Source organism: Hypanus sabinus, chromosome 17 (genome assembly GCF_030144855.1).
Source record: "Hypanus sabinus isolate sHypSab1 chromosome 17, sHypSab1.hap1, whole genome shotgun sequence".
NCBI classification, from domain to species: domain Eukaryota; kingdom Metazoa; phylum Chordata; class Chondrichthyes; order Myliobatiformes; family Dasyatidae; genus Hypanus; species Hypanus sabinus.
Genome location: NC_082722.1, coordinates 18,606,588 through 18,622,277, shown reverse-complemented (window position 1 = coordinate 18,622,277; position 15,690 = coordinate 18,606,588). Strand labels below are relative to the sequence as shown.

The window sequence follows — 15,690 nt, the reverse complement described above, 5'->3', positions numbered from 1 at the left end:
CTAAACATACTAATTTGTGCACAAAGATGCCATAAACATGTTTATGATAATGAACATTCCAGAAGTCTTCATGCAGGTCAAGAGTTTAAAACTCTCAACCTTCTGCAATTACTGCCAATCCAACTTTTTATACTAACATGGAGAGGTAAGCTTTAAGCATATCAGCTAAAACTAACAACTTCTGACCACACTCAAATGCCAAAGCTAAGTTGAATCCACAGCCTTCAGATTCGAGAAACTATAGTGCAATTTTTTTTTCATTCATTTACAGAATGTGGGTGTTACCAGCTATGCCAGCATTTATTGCCCATCCTTAGCTGCCTTTGAGAAGGTGGTGATGAGCTGCCTTCTTGAACCACTACAGTCCCTGAGGTGTAGGTACGCCCACAGAGCAATAGTCAAACTCATAGGAGAAAGACATGATGTTGTTTTGTGCAATTTTAGTTGATTCTACAAACTCCATTTCCAGAAAAGTTGGGATATTTTCCAAAATGCAATAAAAACAAAAATCTGTGATATGTTAATTCACGTAAACCTTTATTTAACTGACAAAAGTACAAAGAAAAGATTTTCAATAGTTTTACTGACCAACTTAATTGTATTTAGTAAATATACACAAATTTAGAATTTGATGGCTGCAACACACTCAACAAAAGTTGGGACAGAGGCATGTTTACCATTGTGTTACATCACCTTTCCTTTTAATAACACTTTTTAATCATTTTGGAACTGAGGATACTAATTGTAGTAGATTTGCAATTGGAAATTTTGCCCATTCTTGCTTGATATAAGACTTCAGCTGCTCAACAGTCCGTGGTCTCTGTTGTCTGATTCTCGTCTTCGTGATGCGCCATACATTCTCAATAGGAGATAGATCTGGACTGGCAGCAGGCCAGTCAAGCACACGCACTCTATGTCTACAAAGCCATGCTGTTGTATCCGTGCAGAATGTGGTCTGGCATTGTCCTGCTAAAATAAGCATGGACATCCCGGGAAGAGATGTCACCTTGATGGCAACATATGTCTCTCTAAAATCCTAATATACGCCTCAGAGTCAATGGTACCTTCACATACATGCAACTCACCCATGCCGTGGGCACTGATGCACCCCCATACCATCACAGATGCTGGCTTTTGCACCTTTCGCTGATAACAATCAGGATGGTCGTTTTCATCTTCAGCACGGAGAACTCAATGCCCGTTTTTTTCCGAAAACTAGCTGAAATGTGGACTCTCTGACCACAGCACACTGATCCACAGTCTTTTGGTCCATCTGAGATGAGCTCGGGCCCAGAGAACTCGCCGGCATTTCTGCATAGAGTTGATGTATGGCTTCCTCCTTGCGTAATACAGTTTCAAATTGCATTTCTGGATGCAGCGACAGACTGTGTTAAGTGACAATGGTTTTCCTAAGTACTCCCGAGCCCAGGTGGCTATAATTGTCACAGTAGCATGACTGTTTCTTAAGCAGTGCTGCCTGAGGGCTCGAAGATCACGCGCGTTCAACAGTGGTTTCCGACCTTACCCTTTACGCACTGAGATATCTCTGAATTTTTTCACAATATTATGTACTGTAGATGTTGAAAGACCTAAATTCTCTGCAATCTTGCGTTGGGAAATGTTCCTTTTGAACTGATTAACAATTCCCTCATGAATTTTGGCACAAAGGGGTGAGCCACGACCCATCCTTGCTTGCAAAGACTGAGCCTTTGATGGACGCTACCTTTATACCCAGTCATGATACCTCACCTGCTACCAATTAGCCTGCTTAATGTGGAGTCTTCCAAACTGGTGTTACTTGAACATGCTGCGCACTTTTCAATCTTATTTTAACTCTGTCCCAACTTTTGTTGAGAATGTTGCAGCCATCAAATTCTAAATTTGTGTATATTTACAAAATACAATTAAGTTGGTCAGTAAAACTATTGAAAATCTATTCTTTGTACTTTTGTCAGTTAAATAAAGGTTCATGTGAATTAACATATCACAGATTTTTGTTTTTACTGCATTTTGGAAAATATCCCAACTTTTCTGGAAATGGGGTTTGTAAGTAAAATAAATAAATTTTAAATAATTTAAGGCTTGCAATATATGTTTATTTTTGAGCGGCATCTCCCAATATTTATAAGAAAGGTTCATTCAGATGCAGTCAGTAAAAGGATTAAGGATTCAGGATTCCAGAGAGCAAGATCCATGTAACTGAAATCGCATTCTCTAATAAAGGGAATGGAATGAGCATGGAAACAATTCAGTGTACTTTCCCAGTAAGGTACTGTTTCCATCCCACAAACAAATATCAAAACAAAAAATTTCTGAAAATAATCCACAAATTACATTTGGACATTTATAATTAACCTGAAGACAAGTCGAATAGCAACTCCTCCCTGAAAAACAAAATTGCTCAGGTTTTAACTATTCTTTAGAAAGAAGCATTTTTAAGTACAGAAGCATAATCCTGAAAGCTACTATTAATGCAATAAATTGATTAAAAAAATTGAGATACTTGAAAAAATAGTTGGGTTGGTGGGGAAAGGAAAAACGCATGGGCATAATCAGTGAATAATTAGCAGAGGAAAAATAATTTCAGTTCAATTGTAGTAGGGGTTTAGAATTCATTTACAATATATACAGGCAAAAACACTCATGTTTTCAAAACTATTTTGATACCTACTTGGGAGACCAAACTTGTGGGATAAGGGAATATTACTGAAAGGCAAGATTATTCAAACCAACACACAATATATTGGAGGAATTCAGGAGGTCAGGCAGCATCTCTGAAAATGAATAAACATTCGACATTTTGGGCTGAGACCCTTTTTCAGTACTAGAAAGGAAGGGGGAAAGACGTCAGAATAAAAGATGACGCAAGGGAAAATAGGATCAGCTATAGGATTGGTGAACTCAGTTAGGTAGTAAAGGTAAAAGGTTGAAGAAGAAATATGATAGGAGAGAAGGATGGACTATGGGATAAAGGGAAGGAAGAGGTACACCGGGGGAGGTAATAGGTAGGTGAGGAGAACAGCTAAGAGGACAGAGGCCAGAGTATGGAATACAAGAAGAGGGAAGAGGGAGGGGAAAAAAATTACTGGAAGGAGAAATTGACCTTGCATGGTCAATTTGAGATTATTCAAAGTAGTTTTATGCAACTGGCATGGACAGTGGCTCAACTGACCCTGTTCTGCACTGCAGTTCAAGTATAAGAGCTGATCAAACTGGCCTCAGCATTCTGCTTCCTGTTATGGCTCTACTGCCGAATGTATTACAAATGCAAAGTTGATGGTTTAAGTGAGTGAGACTATTTTCATAAAAAATAACTTGCATTCTAGTTACAGCACACAATGAAACTCAGTGCAGTTATTATAATTCAGGCTACATCCACACTACAGCAGATAAATCCGTAACCGAAGCTTTTTCTCTTCGTTTTTACACTCTGTCCACACTAAAACGGTGTTTTCGTCCCCCGAAACCAGAGCTTTTCATAAATGCTTTCCAGGCTGGATATTTTTGAAAACGTTTGGGCAGATCAGTGTGGACGGGGTAACCGGAGACTTCTGAAAACGCTATCAGACGGCAGCGCGCTATTTCAGTTTTCTTGAATGCAACCTAACAATTTCAGAACAGACAGCAACGAGACTGAAGTCAGTAGAGTTAGTACAAGATAACACTGATGCAGACATGTTTTATACATTTAACAAGGAGCTTTATTAATGCAACAGAGTTAGTCAGTTTTTCAATGTTCGTCATCAGCCGGGTCCATCTGTCCGTGAACTCCGTCAGTTGTCGCCATATGCTCCAGTATTTGTTTTTTTTTAGTTTTAAGTTCTCCTGCGTGAAAGCCAACAGCTGTCCATCGTTTTAAGTTTTTCTAGTCTGTAACTACACAAATGCGCACTTTTACGGTGAGATTCAACACCAAACATGTCGCTTGTTTTCGGTAGATGTATCCTGCGCATGCGTAGGAGGAGGAGATTCGCCGTAATCTCTGTTACAGTGTGGATAGAGATATTTTCAAAAACACATAGTGTGGACGCCTATCATTTTTACGTGAAACCGGCGTTTTCAAAATTATCCGGTCTAGTGTGGATGTAGCCTCAGATGCTTAGTGTTTCCATCCAGCACTTAGCAGCAGAAAACGAAGATGTTTCATGGACTGTCAATTATAAAGTTAACAGTCATAACTATTTGTCATTAACAAGTTTGGACAATGGTCTAAAATACTGGTCGCCAACCCATTGATCGCGATCGACTGGTCGATCTTTGAAACTTTCCCAGTAGATCCCGCAAAAAATGAATAATAAATACACAAATACTGTTGAGAGATTGTTTCCGGGTTGCAGGGTTTTAGTTCCGTTCTTACTGCCCAGTGCGCACATGTGTAGCTCCCCCGCCACGCACCGCGGTAGAAAAGACCGGAAGTAAAACCCCACAACCTGGAAGCAACCTCTCTTACAAACAGCTTCCATAGCGGGGGGAATTGCTATATTATCATTATCCTAATTTGTATTAACTTATCTTTATAATGCTCACGTTAGAACACTTCTCCCCTTTAAATTCCAACATTCCCCAAATGTAAATGACTGGGAAACAAAAATCAGTGGTGTCATTATCTTGCGTACCTCTGAAACTTATACTAGTGTCTCAGTAACAGTTTACCAATAGAAAACACCTGAAAAACATGGCAGATTCAACATTCAGTCTAACACAATAAACAGTCCATTCAAATACTCAGTCTGTCAAGAGGTTTGCGAGGACATTGTGCTGCAACAGATGAAAATTATGAAATCTAAGTACAGGAGCTGTCTTACTGACAGACACCTCACAGACTGCCTCAAACTGGCTGTCTGTAGTTATGAGTCAAATTTCTCACTCCCAAATAAGGGACAAAAGAAGCAGTCAAATACGGGACACTTGTGTTTACCCCCGAGAAAGACTACCATGAAGCCCTGCGTGGGCACGTGTGCGCGCATGCGTGTACATACCAATTTTTTTTCTACAAATCGGTTTTGGCTTAATCTTCCCAATTCTATTAAGTGAAACTACGCAGTGTACATACATTATTTCTACATCCAGGTTGTGGGGTTTTACTTTCGGTCTTTTCTGCCCGGTGTGCATGCCTGTGACTAACCAATTTAGAACCTCTATCTTGCCTTTCACTAAGGCCGAGGTAGGGAACCTTGGGCTTAAAAAGGCTGGTGACCACTAGTCTACAAGTAGGTGTGAAATGCAGCTCAAATTCATCCAACTTCTTAACTCTAACCTTGATTTATCTATTGACCCATAGCACCTGCAGTTAATAATAAAAAACTAGTCTTTATTGGCTGCAAACAGAAACACTACTTTTCCCCAGAATCCTACAGCTAGACACGAAAGCACAATTAGCTTTGTCAGTGCTGTAACCAAGCCTCGAACTTCGAATTTCATAACCAAGATCAATTACAGCAAACTCACCCATAAAGAGGCCCATCATTACCAATTGCAGAGACCATGATCACTTTATTAGCAGTCAGCTCCCAAACCTAAAGGGGGTAAAAAAACACCATGAAATTAAAACCAAACTTATCTCTTTACCTCCCACCTCACTTCCTTCCCCTTCAATCTGCAACCTCACAAAGAGGAACATTATCACAGTAAATTCATTCAGTATATAATCATTTTAGGTTTGCTTTAAGTTGGAAACAGCAACTTACCTCCACTGTACCTGCAAATTAATCAAAATGTAACAATACAAAATGTTAAATAACAAACCACACATTAGCTAGAAATATAATTTAATTTAATAATACAAATATTATTGGTGACAGATGAAGAAGAGCAAAATAAGTACTTTTTTATCTTTTTAAGATGAATAACATCAGAGCAGTAAATTTAATATAGGTCAGGTATCTTTGTAATAGTGATGCCATGGTTAATTTCAATACCAGGGCGTAGGCTAAGAATGTCTATGCCAACAAGCCTTGAGGCTTTTTCAACTTGGCACTACCAAGGAATAATTGCTTTCAGCACCAGAATATAGAACAAGATAAACCACGATGAAGAGTCCCAGCACATTTCTCCAACAAGATGCATCATCAAATAAGAACACTGTACCACTGTTAATCCAGTGCATTTTCTGTAACTATAGAAAATATTTATGAAGTAAAATTTACTTAAGTCAGATACAATGAACTAATCAACCATCTGCAAAATGAAATATACAGCACAAACAACTGTCCACTGAGACCACTTGAACATTATAGGGCAATTCCTTATGCTCAACGTAAGCCTGCATTACCTCGGTCTCATGTGCATCTATATCATTGCCTCATCCACTACGATCATATTCTGGAGAGAAGTTCCCTCAAGAATACTCGACACCCTTAATGGCCTTCAGTAGGTTTCCGTCTGTCTTTTCTCTTGTGCATGCACAATTTACGACCCTTACAAAAGTGAATTTTCAGTAACACAACTACAAGATGCAACAATTCTTGAACAAAATATCTTAAACAAATTCCCTAGCGCCCTTGTATGTTTTTCCAGAGGCAGCAGCCAATGCTGGGCACTTTTATCCAAGACTAAATACATTGTTGTTCTGCAAATTCCATCCTTCTAAAAACAATTCATAGTTGTTTTGACAAAATGATACCATGGATGGCTTTGCTATCTCTTAAAAAGACCTTATTAACCTCAATAAAAGAAATTAGCAATATGTAATGAGATAGGTTATAATGTGGTGCCACTCTCAGGGTGGAGGAGCAACACCTCTTATTCCATCTAGGTAGCCTCCAACCTGATGGGACAAATATAGATTTCTCCTTCTGATAATGTATTCTCTTCCGTGGCCTCTCACCTCTTCTCCTCACATACATATCACTTCCTCCTGGTGGCCCTCCTTCTTCCCTTTCACCCTAGTCAACTCTCCTCTCCCATCTGATTCCCTCTTCTCCAGCCCTTTAACCTTTCACCTAACTAGTTTCACCCATCACTTTTCTAGCTAGTCCTCCCTTCCCCTGCTCCCAGGTTTTACTTCTAGCATCTTTTTCCTTCCTTGACAGACTTGAAGAAGGGTCTTGGTCCAAAATATTGACTGTTTATTCCTTTCCATTGATGCTGCATGGCCTGCTGAGTTCCTCCAGCATTATGTGTGGTGTTTAGCAATGTTTGTATTTCTATAATCCTTTTATTTTTATTTTCACATGACCCTTAGTATTCACACCAAAATGTGAAACCAGACTTAATTACATTGAAGCAAGTTTCCCAAATGCAAAGATGATCCAAATTTGTTATATTTTGTATATATTGTATATATTTGTAATATTTTGCTTTCCTTACATATACCAACTGCAATATTAAGCTCCACAAATTAGAAACTGCAGATCATTCATGCAAATTGTGGTCACAGAACTCTCACCGCACATCCTTGAGGGACAACAATGCTCAAAAGTCTGAATAGCAAAGCTGAAATGCAAAGATGTCATGTGGTGAGCTGGCTATCCATCCTGCTAACTTTTTGCTTACTGCTCAGTCTGATGATCATAAATCTATTGAATGACATCTTACTGAATGCTTTTCAAAACAAAAAGTTAAAATAGGTCCACTGCAAATCTTTGTTAAACTGCACTAAAACATGCCTTTTATGACTCGCCATATTTACATAAATGTAAAATTGGATTATTTACTGCAACACTCACATCTGTGAAAACACAGATTATGGCACTAGTTTAACATCTCAACAGATTCCTTAAGAGAAATAGAGGGTTTTAATACTGGGCTAAAGCCTATCTGATGAGGTACATCAAAAAAAATAGGAAGACTAAGTCAACAGACCTCTCAGGTTCTGCCCTTCATTGGGATCAAAGCAGATCCATGCTGGCCTCAACTTTTCAATGCCAGCTCCTCAATTGTTTCATGCACCTCAGTTCTTCACCATCCAAATCATGAAGTCCCGTGTGCCCCTTATCAGCAATGACACAATACACTCATGATAACCCATCCCTGTAGAACAAATTTAATTGCTGGCTCCATAAAAAAATGGCCTTTTGAAGTCTGCATTAAAATATTCATGAAAGATCTTGAAATACAAATCACATTATTTTGTTAAGAATAACATTTAAAAAAATAAATTAAGCAACTGTTTAAAATGGGAACTATGCACTTGGTAGATTTGCAGACTGCCACCAAATGTCAATGAAAAACTGCTTCTTATGGAACCAAGCTGATAACTTTTAAGTTTCCACCTAAGAGTAGTATCAAAAAAAGAAAATAGAGAAGGATACTTCATTCAATAAATTGAAAATTCCTAACCATCAAATCTCCACCCCTTCACAGCAATTTGTGGACAAGTTTTGCATCTGGGAATTAAACTTCTACCTCATTATAAGGCTATTGAATGGTTCCCTAGAACTCACAATCCACCTCATTATAATCTTGCACTGCACTCTGTAGCTGTTACACTTTATTCTGCATTTCATTACTGCTTTAACTTGTACTACTTCAATGCACTGTGTAATGAATATATCTGTATCAGCAATTCTTAATGTACCTCTGTACATGCTATAATAAACCAAATTTAATTTCAAAACATACCTTATCAACAAAAGGATGATCCATGAAGTCTGGCCCTCCTATGCTGAGGTTCAGAACATCTATCTTCTTCAAAATTGCATAATTAAAGGCATCCAGGAACCAGGAGGTATAAGACACCTGTATAATAAAATTAGATTCCTTAATAAAACTTCAGGACTACATTTCTAACATACTAGATATTTCTAATTCAGACTCCTGTGCACTCAACTTCCCACCAACTCCTTTTACCCTATTTGTTATAAATCCCTGTAGAACTAGCAACAGTGCTGTAACCCAATCAAACAGCAAGCAGCACATCTTGAAATGGCCCTACGGTGACAAAATATTTCAATGGCAAATTGTAAACACAAGAGATTTTGCAGATGTTGGAAATCTTGAGTAACACACAAAATTGGATGCCATTCCATGCTAATCTCCGAGCCATTGCTATGAAATGTTAAAAGGATCCAGAGTTTTACCCCAAAACTCAAAAATAATGTCCTGACAAAGACTAACCTGAAGCATCAACTGAGTTTTTAAATTCTAAATCTTCCATACAACCACAGAGGTATCTCCTAAGAAAACAATCTACCAACTATGACAAAAACTTCAAAAACATTGCTTTGCCTATGCTAGCTGAAGTACCATTTTGAGTTCTTCCAATATTGTGCTTTAATATTAAGTAAAATCCCCATTTTCAGTTTCTCCACTGTTATTCATTGTTCTTTGTAGAAACTTGTAAAGTCCTCACCTGCTGAAGAGATTATGGGATTTTAACAAATAATAAAATAAACTCTTGAAAATTGAAACTCCAAAGTCAGGCAAGTTAATGAGTTCTTAAAAATCTTCCTTTTACAGCCACAACAAACATACACACTTCGTAAATCTAAGTGGCAGCTAGTAAGGCATATTAAAAAAGCATGCACATCAAAATCATTAGATCCCCCTGCTACTAGGATACTCTAGGGCTGTCGGAAAAGGATGTAAACCCATCTATCAGTGCACAACTTTGTTTATAGAGTTGATGGATGCTTCAAAATTAAAGACAACCAAATTACCTAGACACTGGAGTCACCACAAGATTTCCTTTTTAATTTCCCATCCATTTATCTTCCTACTGTTGAGATTCTTCCATAGACAAAGGATGACCCAAACCATCCAGCTGTTACTTTGATCATGCAAGCTATTTGCTGGAGGACAGCAACCCATGACATCAATCTTGAAGCAAACTTCCACACAACCACTCAACTGCCCCCTCCAGTACTCCAAAAGAAAAATCTACCAGAAACAACTACGACACAGTTCAAAAGATATTGTTATGACAACAATTCAGAAGACATTGTTTTGCTTACCCTAACTGAAGTACATTCCATTTGTTAAACATCATGTGAAGAATCTTTCCAAGCTTTCTTGAACAAGTACAAACAATTACTGTGCAAGAGCAAGCCAAGACAACTATTCATGATGTTGGAGGTTGGCACAAGATGCTGTTAATTTCTACATTTTGTAGGTGAAAGAGTGAGAACTAAATGAACCACGACATTGCACTGTTCTTAATGATTGCAAGGTACAGAATGTAGAAAGTCACGTGGACTGAAGTTTAGAGGACATCTCATAATGAATAAAATTAACAAGTGAGGACAGGAGGAGCAATAAAAGTCAATTGATTAGTGAATAGCAAATCAATGTAGTCATGATTTTCCTGTTAAACTGTGAGGCAAATGTATTTCAAAAACATCAGAGTAGGAGAAGAGGATATAGAAGTACATTCAATTTATTTTAAGATGTGTTAATGGCATCTGACAAACAAGCACCTTTGCTGAGCTTCAATTATTTCTAAAAATGATTTGGATAAAAGCATCAAATGCATGATTACTAAATCTGCTGATGACACAAATAGATAGGACAGGGATTGAGAAGCACATACAAGCAAGTTTCCAAGACAAATTGGTAAGTGGACTGTATAGGTAAAAGATCAGGGAAATAGAATGCAATGTGGGGAATGTGAAGCTTTCTATTTTGACAAGAGAAAATACCAATGTGAAAGGCAAGAGGACGCAGAAGGATTTGGTTTCCTGGTGAATGACTTGGAAAAGGCTTGTATTACTTGTAATATCTATATAAAGGAAGCTATTTCTTGCTCGATGAATTGAAGAAATGAAGTTTATGCTTCATTTACATTACAAGACAGTATTGATCTACAAACGTGTACTTAATTGAAGTACAAACAAGTACTGTGCAAGAGCAAGCCAGAACAACCACTCATGATTAAAGTTTAGGAAGCAGGCTACAAAGTTTCACACAGAATGGGGATGATTGTTTTCTGAAGAAAGACTGTGAAAGTGTGACATGCATCAGATGCAATTTCAAAGAATGAGAGGACCTTTGACCAGCGGCCAATCAGACATTGGAAGTTTTGAGAGGGGACTTCAATCAGGTCTACTGCCACAGGATAAAAGGCAGCAGTGGGTGGCTACAGTGAAAAGAGCTTTGACCAGCAAACAATCAGCGCTTAAGATTAATTAACAAAAGCAAAGGCAGGGACAAATGCAGCAGCCATCATTTGGGTTGACACAGTCACCCAAGTAGTGATCTTGAGGCTTTAGCTCAGTTAAAGAAAGCAAAGAAAATCTCAAGTTTCTTCTTTATATCTGCACAGCTAGGACAGTAGAAATGCCAGGCAGGATAGTGGTATGCACCTCTTAAGGGATATGGAAAATCAGGGAGACCTCCAGTGATGACTACAGCTGTGAGGATTGCATCCAGCTGCAGCTTCTAACAAACTGCATTAAGAAGTTGGAGGTGGAACTAGATGAATTCCAGAGGCTGAAGGCTGAAGGCTAGCTAAGACATATTGTAACTTGTAGTTACACTCAAGGTGCAGGACACAGGAAACTGGGTGACAGTCAGGAAAGGGAAAGGGGTTAAGGAGCTAGTGCAGAGTAACCCTGTGGTCATCCCCTCAACAACTGACACTTTGGATACAGACAGGGGAGGGGTAGAAAATAACCTAACTGAAGAAAGTCTCAGTAGTTGGGTCTTGGGCACTGAAGGGAAGGGGGGAGAAGTAATGATACAGGAGTTGTTAGTTAGGGGAGCAGACAGGAGGTTCTGTGGGCGAGAACAAGATTCCCGGATGGTATGTTGCCTTCCAGGTGCCAGGGTCTGGGATATCTCAGATCAAGTCTTCAGCATTCTTAAGTGGGAGGGTGAACAGCCAGAAGCCATGGTGTATATAGGTACCAATGAGATGGGTAGTACGAGTGACAAGGTTCTGCATTGGGATTTTTGGATCATTGGGAAAGTGGGACCTGTAAAGAAGGGACAGATTGCACCTGAACTGGTGGGGACCTAATATCCTAGCGGGAAGGTTTGTTAATCCTGCACAGTGAGGTTTACACTAGAGTTGCAGGGGGATGGGAACAGGTTATGGAGGCAGATGTTGGTAGACCTCAAAGTTAGGAATCAAAAGATTGAGCATGGTATGACTAGTGTACTGAGCTGTATGTACTTCAATGCAAGATGTATCGTGGAAAAGGTAGGTAATAGTTCTGAAGATGAAGTAGCTGGTTTACAAACAGAGGCATGAGGAGAGGTTGTCGATAGGGCAAAAATTGCAGTTAACAGGATGAGTTGCAACATAAAAGGTGGACAAAATTGAAAAGAGTGAATACAGGACTGAAGGTGTATCTGAATACATGCAGTATATGAAATAAGGTAGACGAACTTGCAGCATATTGCAGATGTAGGCATCACAAAGTCATGCCTAAAAGAAGATTATAGCTGGGAGCTTAATGTCCAAGGATACACTTTGTATTGAAAAGGCAAGCAAGAGGGGGCGGCAGTGCTCTGTTGGTAAAAGTTTAAGTAAGATCATTAGAAAGAGGTGACTAGGGTCGGAAGGCATTCAATCATTGTGGATAGAGCTAAGGAACTGCAAGGGTAAAAAGACCCTGATGGGAGTTGCATACAGACCCCCAGACAATAGTAAGGATATGGCCTACAAATTACAACAGGACAGAGAAAAATACATGCCAAAAGGGCAATGTTACAATTGTCATGGGAGATTTCAATAAGCAGGTAGATTGGGAAAATCAGGTTGGTGCTAGACTCTAGGAGGGAAAAATTCTAGAGTGCCTACAAGATGACTTTTAAGTGCAGCCCATAGCTGAGCCCAGTAGGGGATCAGCTATTGTAGATTGGGTGCTGTGCAATGAACCAGAACCGATTAGAGACCTTGAGGTAAAGGAATCCTGAGGGACAAATGATCATAATACAATCCAATTCACCCTGAAAGTTGCAACACTAAAGTCACATGGATCAGTATTGCAGTGGAGTAAAGGGAATTACAGAGGCACGAGAGAGAGAAGTTGGCCAGAACTGACTGAAAAATAACACTGGCAGGGATGATGCAGAGCATCAATAGCTGGAATTTCTGGAAATAATTTGGAAGGCACAGGATCGATATATCCCAAAGAGAAAGAATAATTCTAAAGAAAAGATGACAAACAGGGGCTTGTGGCTAACAGGGGAAGCGAACATAAAAGCCAAAGAGAGGGTAGAAAATGCAGCAAAAATTAATATAGCTACAGCAAAAATTCTTGGGAAGCTTTTAAAAACAAACAGAAGGCAACTAAAATATTATGGTAAAGACTGAATATGAAAGTAAGCTAGCAAATAGAAAAAAAGAATATACCAAAAGTTTCTTCAGATTATAAAGTGAAAATGAGAGGTGAGAGTGGATATCAGACTGCTGGAAAACGATGCTAGAGAGGTAGTAATGGGGGAACAAAAAAAATAGCAGAGGAACTGAGTAAGTACTTTACATCAGTCTTCACTCTGGCAGACACTAACAGTATGGTAGAAGTTCCAGGTGTCAGGGGTGATGAAGTGAGTGAGGCTACCACAACTAGAGAAAAGGTTCTTGGTAAACAAAGGTCTGAAGGTAGATAAGTCACCTAGACTCAGATGGTGTACATCCCAGGGTTCTGAAAGAGGTTACTAAGGAGATCGTGGAGGCATTAATCATGATCTTTCAAGAATCACTCAATTTTGAAATGGTTCTGGAAGACTGGAAAATTGCAAATGTCACTCCACTCCTCAAGAAGGGCAAGCAGAAGAAAAGAAACTATAAGCTAATTAGTTTGACCTCAGATGTTGGATTTGATTATTAAAGATGAGGTCTCAGGGTACTTGGAGGCACATGATAAAACAGGCCGTAGTCAGCATGGTTTCCTCAAAGGAATATCTTGCCTGACAAATCTGTTGGAATTCTTTGAAGAAATAACAAACAGGATAGACAAAAGGAAAATTGGTTGATGTTGTGTACTTGGATTTTCAGAAGGCCTTTGACAAGCTACAAGCCCATGGTATTACAGGAAAGATTCTAGCATGGCTGATAGTCAGGAGTTAAGAGTGGGAGTAAAGGGAGCCTTTTCTGGCTGGCTGCCAGTGACTAACTGTGTTCCACAGGGGTCTGTGTTGGGCCAATTCTTTTTACATTATGTCAATGATTTGGATGATAGAATTGATGGCTTTGTTGCAAAGTTTGCATATGATATGAAGCTAGTAGTTTTGAGAAAGTAGAGAGGCTACAGAAGGACCTAGACATATTAGGAGAATGAACACAGAACAATACAGCCCAGTACAGGCCCTTCGGCCCACAATGTTGTGCCGACCCTTAAACCTTGCCTCCCATATAGCCCCCCATCTTAAATTTCTCCATATACCTGTCTAGTAGTCTTTTAAATTTTACTAGTGTATCTAGGTAAACAAAAGGCAGATGAGTGTGGTCATGCACTTTGGTAGAAGAAATGAAAGGGTTGACTAATTTCTAAATGGAGTAAAAATACAAAAACTGAAGTGCAAAGGGACTTGAGAGTCTTTGTGCAGGATTCCCTAAAGGTTCATTTGCAGGTTGAGCCTGTAGTGAGGAAGGCAAATACAATGCTGGCATTGATTTCAAGAGAACTACATATAAAAGTGAGGATGCAATGTTAAGCCTTCATAAAGCATGGGTGAGGACTCACTTGAAGTACTATGAGCAGTTTTGGGCCCCTCATCTTAGAAAGGATGTGCTAAAACTGGAGAGGGTTCAAAGGAGGTTCATGAAAATTATTTCAGGATTGAATGGGTTGTCAAATGAAGAGTGTATGATGGCTCTGGGCCTGTATTTACCAGCATTCAGAAGAATGAGAAAAATTATTGAATGGTGAATGGCCTTGATAAGAGTGGATGCGGAGAGAATGTTTCCTATGGTGGGAGAGTCTTAAACAAGAGTACACAGCCTCAGAATAGAGGGCTGTCCTTTTCCAATGGAGATGAGGAGGAATTTCTTTATAGACAATAGACAATAGGTGCAGAAGTAGACCATTCGGCCCCTCGAGTCTGCACCGCCATTCTGAGATCATGGCTGATCATTCACTATCAATACCCAGTCCCTGCCTTGTCCCCATATCCCTTGATTCCCCTATCCATCAGATATCTATCCAGCTCCTTCTTGAAAGCATCCAGAGAATTGACCTCCACCGTCTTCCGAGGCAGTGCATTCCACACCTCCACAACTCTCTGGGAGAAGAAGCTCTTCCTCAACTCTGTTTTAAATAACTGACCTCTTATTCTCAATCCATGCCCTCTGGTACTGGACTCTCCCAACATCTGGAACATATTTCCTGCCTCAATCCTATCAAATCCCTTAATTATCTTAAACGTTTCAATCAGATCCCCTCTCAATCTCCTCAATTCCAGCGTGTACAAGCCCAATCTCTCCAATCTCTCTGCGTAAGACAGCCCTGCCATCCCAGGAATCAACCTAGTGAATCTACGCTGCACTTCCTCAATTGCCAGAATGTCCTTCCTTAAACCTGGAGACCAAAACTGTACACAATATTCCAGGTGTGGTCTCACCAGGGCCCTGTACAAATGCAAAAGAACATCCTTGCTCTTGTATTCAATTCCCCTTGTAACAAAGGCCAACATTCCATTTGCCCTCTTCACTGCCTGTTGCACTTGTGAATGGTGTTCAAAGTAAGAGTGGTGAATTTGTGGAATTCACTGCCACCAGCAGCTGCAGATGCCAAGATTTTAATGTATATTTAAGGCAGAGGTTTATAAGATTCTTGATAGGATCAGCCTTAATGAATTGGTAGG

The 15,690-nt window shown here is 39.4% G+C and overlaps 1 protein-coding gene across 5 annotated transcripts in view; it reads right to left on the bottom strand.

The window, feature by feature from the left end:
• The window catches only part of mbtps1 (membrane-bound transcription factor peptidase, site 1), a 113,054-nt gene that overhangs the window by 50,526 nt on the left and 46,838 nt on the right, over positions 1-15,690 (bottom strand). For all 5 annotated transcript variants that reach the window (XM_059992628.1, XM_059992627.1, XM_059992630.1 and 2 more), the window contains exons 7-8: positions 8,563-8,679; positions 5,449-5,516 (exon numbers count right to left, since the gene is read on the bottom strand). In XM_059992628.1, the coding sequence (XP_059848611.1) occupies positions 5,449-5,516; positions 8,563-8,679 (185 nt within the window). The remainder of the gene's footprint in view (positions 1-5,448; positions 5,517-8,562; positions 8,680-15,690) is intronic.